Source organism: Elephas maximus, chromosome 3 (genome assembly GCF_024166365.1).
Source record: "Elephas maximus indicus isolate mEleMax1 chromosome 3, mEleMax1 primary haplotype, whole genome shotgun sequence".
Taxonomy (NCBI): domain Eukaryota; kingdom Metazoa; phylum Chordata; class Mammalia; order Proboscidea; family Elephantidae; genus Elephas; species Elephas maximus.
In genome coordinates, this window is record NC_064821.1 from 28324092 (window position 1) to 28330091 (window position 6000).

Here is a 6000-nt window from a genome sequence, read left to right on the forward strand (position 1 = left end):
CACACCCTAATCACAGAAACCTGTGAATGTTACCTTCCTTGGCGAAAAGGACTTGGCAGATATGACTAAGGTTACGGACCTTGAGACGGGGAGATTATCCTAGATTATCCAGGGGACCCAATCTAATCACATGAGTCCTTAAAAGCAGAATCTTCCCAGGTGCAGTTAGAGAGAGATGTGGTGTGAGGACTGCACCCACCACTGTCAGCTTTGAAGATGGAGGAAGGGGGCCACAAACCCAGGGATTTGGTAACCTCTATATGTCACTATGAGTCCGAATCAGCTTGATAGCAATGGGTTTTAGGAATCAGGAAAGACCCTTAGCTTGTAGTCGGCAAGAAAACGGGATATCAGTCCTATAATGGCAAGGGACTGAATTCTGCCAACCACTCAAATGAGCAGGAAACTGATTCTCTCGTAGAGCCTCCAGAAAGAAAATGCAGCCTGCCAAACGACACCTTGATTTTAATCCAGTGAAATCAGTACTGGACCTTCTGACCTACAGAACTATAAGATAATGAATTTATGTTGTTTTATTTAAGCCACCATGTTTGTGGTTAATTTGTTACTAATACATGAACCTGTGAAATTCAGAACTTTTTGTTGGGGAGGAAAGAGACCAGGCAGGAGAAGAGTTTCAGGAGTGATGTGTCCTGGTTTACAGTAGTGGTCTAGATGGCCATTCATCAGCTAGAAACTAGGAATGGCTCTCAGGAAAGACATTAAAAATGTAGGTAGCCATCTCCAGCCAGCAGCCTGATCGCTGAGGCCAAAAGTCCTAGGACTGGAAGAGATGAGGGTCCAGGAATACAGGAAAAGGGGAAAAAAATCTGGAAAAAAAAGCCCTCCTGGTTGTAAACAGCATCACGAAAGCCAAAGATACAAAGATTTAAGAATCAAGATACTAAGAAAGACGATAGAAAGCCACCTCTATCCTTAAGAGAAAAACTTCTAATCGAGAGTAGGAACACAAGCTAAGGGAGCAGCAGAAATAGTGAGCGGAGACTGTGCTACCAGAAAGGAAGGATGGGATGAGCAGCAGACATTCATTTACCTCATTTCCACAGGGCACACATCAGCATCAGATACCTGACGCTGCCTCAGCGTCAGATCTGCCTGTCTGTACTTTAAATTATGCTCCCCAATGGGAACTGATATTCAGCTGAACATATGACAACCAGTGATAGGGGCTTCTGTGAGGGTGCTGCCCTAACTCCTTTTACACCTATCACCTCAGTAAGTCTTCATGACACCCCTGTGGAGCATTTTACAGGTGAAGGCAATCCCATTTTACAGATGAAGACAACAAGGCACCCAGAGGTTAGATCACTTGGTCACACAGCTGGTGAGTGGTCAGCGGAATTGAACCCAAGTAGTCTGCCTTTAAATCCCACTGCAGGGTAGCAGTTCTTGAAAAGATAAATCAGTTTTGTCCTTTTCAATGCCTACTGGTAGGGAGCACGGAACTTGAGTTAAGAATTTCAAGGCCTTGCTTGATCTAATCACAGAATAAATAGCAGATAAGAAACCTATGATAATTGTAAAGGCTAATCAGAGTTGTGCTAAGGAGGTTGCTAATATCAGTACGAATCGAGGCTTCATTAAAAGGAAAACTCTGGCACGCAAACATCTGAGAGGCTACTGTGCCCCAGGCTGCAGATATAATGAAAAAGGCAAACACAGTCTGACAACAGTCCCTGAAATAGTCATTAACTCCAGGGTTGCAAAAGCAGCACGCTGGGTGTGCTGACAGAATTCAAAACCCTTCATATTTCAGAGGAGGGGAAGAGTCTTTCTGAGTAGTGGTCTCAAAGATGAAAGGACAGTAAAAAACCAAAACCATACCCATTGCCACTGAGTCGATTCCGACTCATAGTGACCCCATACAGAGTAGAACTGCCCCATGGAGTTTCCAAGGAGCGCCTGGTGGATTCGAACTGCCAACCTTTTGGATAGCAGCCGTAGCACTTAACCACTACGCCACCAGGGTTTCCAAAATGACAGCAGCCAGCTTCAAAGAGGAAGGTGGAGCCCAGTCTCAGGCTGCTCCCTCTGCACAGGTTGGGTGAGAACCTCAAAGGGGGAGGCCTGTGTGGCTCATGAGAAGAGCACGCGATTAGGCAGGCAAGTGGACAGGGAGTCTGGACTTTGTGCCAAGTGCACCAGGCAGTGTGTGGGGCAGGAAAACCACTGGATCCAATTTGTGTTTTAAGAGGATCAGTTTCCACACTCTAGGAAACAGACCTGCCTCAGGGTCAGAGTGGCGGCAGGAAGACCAACAGGAGAAGATCGCAATTTCTGTGCAAATAATGATGGCCTAGACAGAATAAGAAAAACTCAGTGGAAAGATATGGCTCGCCCTGAAAGGCAAGGAGTATATTATACTCCAAAAAGAACTCAAAGACTTAAAAATCCAAACGTGAAAATTCTTTCTAGTATCATCGTACATCTAATGGAGTCATATCTGAGTTTAAAAAGGAAGCTGCCATATAAACACAAGTTCGCAGAAGGGACAGAAACTGCAAGAGCAGCCTAATGAGGACCAGGCCTAATTTAGCTCCTGGAATATTCTACTCAACTTATGTACCTCTTATAGATTATGCTTCTCTACTAACTTCACTAAATCAAGAAGTTATACTGCTATTTACAAATCTAAGTTTCAATGTCATGTTTATGCGTGTATTTTTTTGTACCGTAAAGTATTTCCAAATGTAAATTAAAAAAAAAAAGTTGTTGAGAGGGTCGCATAAACTGACATTTCAATTACCACCACACGGCCTAAAGCAGGCGTTCGAAACTTCATACCTCGGTGGGCAATTCTAGCTCAAAGTAATATGGAACCCGGGGTGAATGGTGGATTGTAAGATTCATCTAAACCAAAAAACCAAACCTGGTGCCATAGAGTCGATTCTAACTCTATGCAAGCCTAAAAAACAGAGTAGAACTGCCCCATAGGGTTACCAAGGCTGTAATCTTTGTGGAAGCAGACTCCCGCATCTTTCTCCTATGGAGCGGCTGGCGAGATCGAACCACAGGCCTTTTGATTAACAGCTGAGCACTTAACCACTGCACCACCAGGGCTCACCTAAAGGTATTTGAATTCAGCCATACAAAACACTTTGTGTGGGCCAAATAGAGCACCTAAGCCCATTCACAACCAGCCCCTAGTCAAAGAGAAGGGCTTTGGCAAAAAGCAGGCCTAGGCAGGAATCCCTGCTTCCTAGCAGTGAACTACCCAGCAGCTACTCTTAAAGACTCGAGGATTAACTGAGATAATGTAAAGCACATTATATAATTAGTAGCTGATTAGCAGGAGTGAGAAAACCAAGCTAAATTAGCTGATAACAATGCTAACATTTGAGCCTTTACACGGCAGACATATTCTCATTTAACCCACTGCTAGTTTATAACCCGTGTTATTAATCCTAGTCCACAGATGCAGACAGGCAGTACACACTTGCCTAAGGCCATAAACAAGTCAGTGGAGGAGGAGTTCTCACCATCAAGGTAAATAAGGCTGGGCCCAAACTTCTCTTGTTGGGGCCTAATGTCATGAAGCCTGGTACTTTCGTAATTCCACTTCCATTTTAAATACTAAGGTATCTTGGGGGAGAGGGAGACCTATGGTTTCCTCCCACAAGACACATCCCCTGTTAAGAAGTGGTTTGAACCATAAACTCCTGGTACAGAAACCCGAGTACCCCACCCCACCCCCAAGAGCCCAAATCAAAACTGACCTGGCACAACCATAGAGGTTGGTTAGACAGAGAAAACAAGGGCAGGGAAATGGCAAAACCAGGTTCACAAATCTGGCTGGAAGTGTTCAGACCTGGTCAGGGTTCCTGCTGTCTACACACACACCTCACTTGAAACAAGTTTTCAAAGAGTGAATTTAACGCCCATCAGGACCAAAGGCCTGGGTCAAACAGTCTTCCCGCCAAGCCCTGCCTGCAGAGGTCCCTACTTAGGCGTTAAGTGCTCCAGCGGGGGCCCAGACATTAGCCGGCCCCCTCACTTCCCCACGCTGGAAACCGCAGCCAGTTCTCACTAGCAAGGCTTCCTCGGTGCCCATGCCTCAAGGCACAGATTCACAGCGGCAGATTTCCTAGGAAAGACCAGAACGCATTCAGCCTTCACGCTGCCCCAGTCCTGGCCCTAAGCAGCAGGGTAAGAGTTCTTCCAGAATACGACCTCCCCAGACGGGCGAGAACCGGCAATCTGAGATGGGGCGAGAGCCCCGCAAGGAAAACGAGGCTCGAAAACCCGAGCCGACTGCGCCCGGCCCCTGACCGGCGACGTCCGTGTCTGGAGGCCGCCATCGGGATCCGCAGCGTACGGCGGTTGTAGGGGCCGAGGGGAACGTGAAGTGCCCCAAGGGGGCCGGCGGGCCAGACCCCCGAGCTGGCCGGGCACCGGAAATAGAGGCCGGAGTGCGGGGCCCAGGGGTGTCCAGAGGCTGCGGGCTACCCACTTCCTGCCCGACCAGGCTGGCAGCAGGAGCCTGGCCCACGGCAGCTTAGGGAAGGGGACCCTCGAGGTGAACCCAAAGCTTGCTCTACTTGGGCGTCTGAAAAGAAGCCGAGTTTCTAGTCACCAGGGAATTGTAAGGGGCCTCAGCCCATTTTGGCGCCAAATGGCCAGGGGCGCGCGCGACCGGAAGTGCCACCCTGCCCGCGCCAACCGCTGCCGCGCCACCCCGCGCATGCGCGCCCGCCTGTCAGCGGCGGACCCGGGCCGCCCCGAGGGGAAGCAACCCCCCCTAGTGCTGTGCCTCCCCCCAGGTGCGCGGTCTCCCGCGTCACTTACCGCCTGCGGACATCGTCGGGCAGTGAGATGGCCGGGGATGCCAGCGTGGGCACCCGGGCCGGGGCGGTGCGGGCAGGCATCTCGGAGAATGCAGTTGAAGCGGCGGCAGCGGCGCGGGCGGCCCCGGCTTTTCGCGCGGAAACTGACGGGGAGGGGCGGTGAACGGAGGCGGCGCATACCACCCAGACCCGGACGCGGGGGAAGGCGGGACGTACCAAGCGGAGAGACGCCGTAACAAGTGCGTGCAGACAGAGTGGAGCGGGCCGTGCTCAGGGCCGCGCATGCGCGAGTACGGTGCGCACCCCCGCGTGGAACAGTGAGCTCGCCCAACCTCCGCCGTTTCCAGAGGAGGGGGCGCCCAGCCGGAGACATTCATTCATTCATTCTTTTCGGCAGGTTAAGGATAAAGGAGCCACCACCTGCAGAAGGTTACGAACGTGTAGGCTCTTAAGTTAAAGTCCTCAGTTCCGACCCCACTTCCGCCTATTTGCTTACCGTACGACCTTGGGTGAGCCACTTGGACTCAGCCTCAGTTTTCTCATCTGTAAAACGGGATTAATAGCACCTACTCCAGAAAATCTTGAGGATACACAGGATGTGTAGCTAGCACCAAAGACTGCGGCGGGGCAGGGAGGCCCAGGACACTTCCACAGCCTGTGTATTTAAATAGCACTAGGACGGAGTTAAAAATTGCGGTATGTTTTTACATTTTTGTAGTTAAAAAGCGAATGCATTTATATACACACACACCCGAACAGCTGGGGGTGCGAGCGGTCCCCCTGGATAGAAGTAGATCTCAGGCCCTCTGGTTGCTATGGGTCACTCACGCATAGCAGGCTCAAAAAAACCAAAACGCGTTGCTGTTGATTCCGACTCAGCGACCCTATAGTACAGAGTAGAATTGTCCCGTAGAGTTTCCAAGGAGCGCCTGGTGGATCAGAACCGCCAACATTTTGGTTAGCAGCAGTAGCTCTTAACCACTATGCCACCAAGACTCAGGAGGACTGAAAATATTAGTAAGGCTGCAATTAATGGCTATTCATTTAGTATTTAGTCAGCACTTATGTGGCACAGTAGTTAAGAGCTCGACTGCTGACTAAAAGGTCGGCAGTTCAAATCCACCAGCCACTCCTTGGAAACCGCATGGGGGCAGTTCCACTCTTTCCTCTAGCATTGCTATGAGTCAGAATTCAC

General features: G+C 49.9%; 1 protein-coding gene across 4 annotated transcripts in view; it reads right to left on the minus strand.

Moving 5' to 3' along the window:
• The window catches only part of DNMT1 (DNA methyltransferase 1), a 67010-nt gene extending 61970 nt beyond the window's left edge, over window positions 1-5040 (minus strand). For 3 of the 4 annotated variants that reach the window (XM_049876821.1, XM_049876820.1, XM_049876819.1), the window contains exon 1: window positions 4807-5040. In XM_049876821.1, the coding sequence (XP_049732778.1) occupies window positions 4807-4886 (80 nt within the window). In that variant the 5' untranslated portion in view covers window positions 4887-5040. Of the gene's footprint in view, window positions 1-4290; window positions 4779-4806 lie in introns of those variants that run through there. The other variant, XM_049876822.1, reaches the window with a different exon arrangement.
• Window positions 5041-6000: the final 960 nt, after the last annotated feature.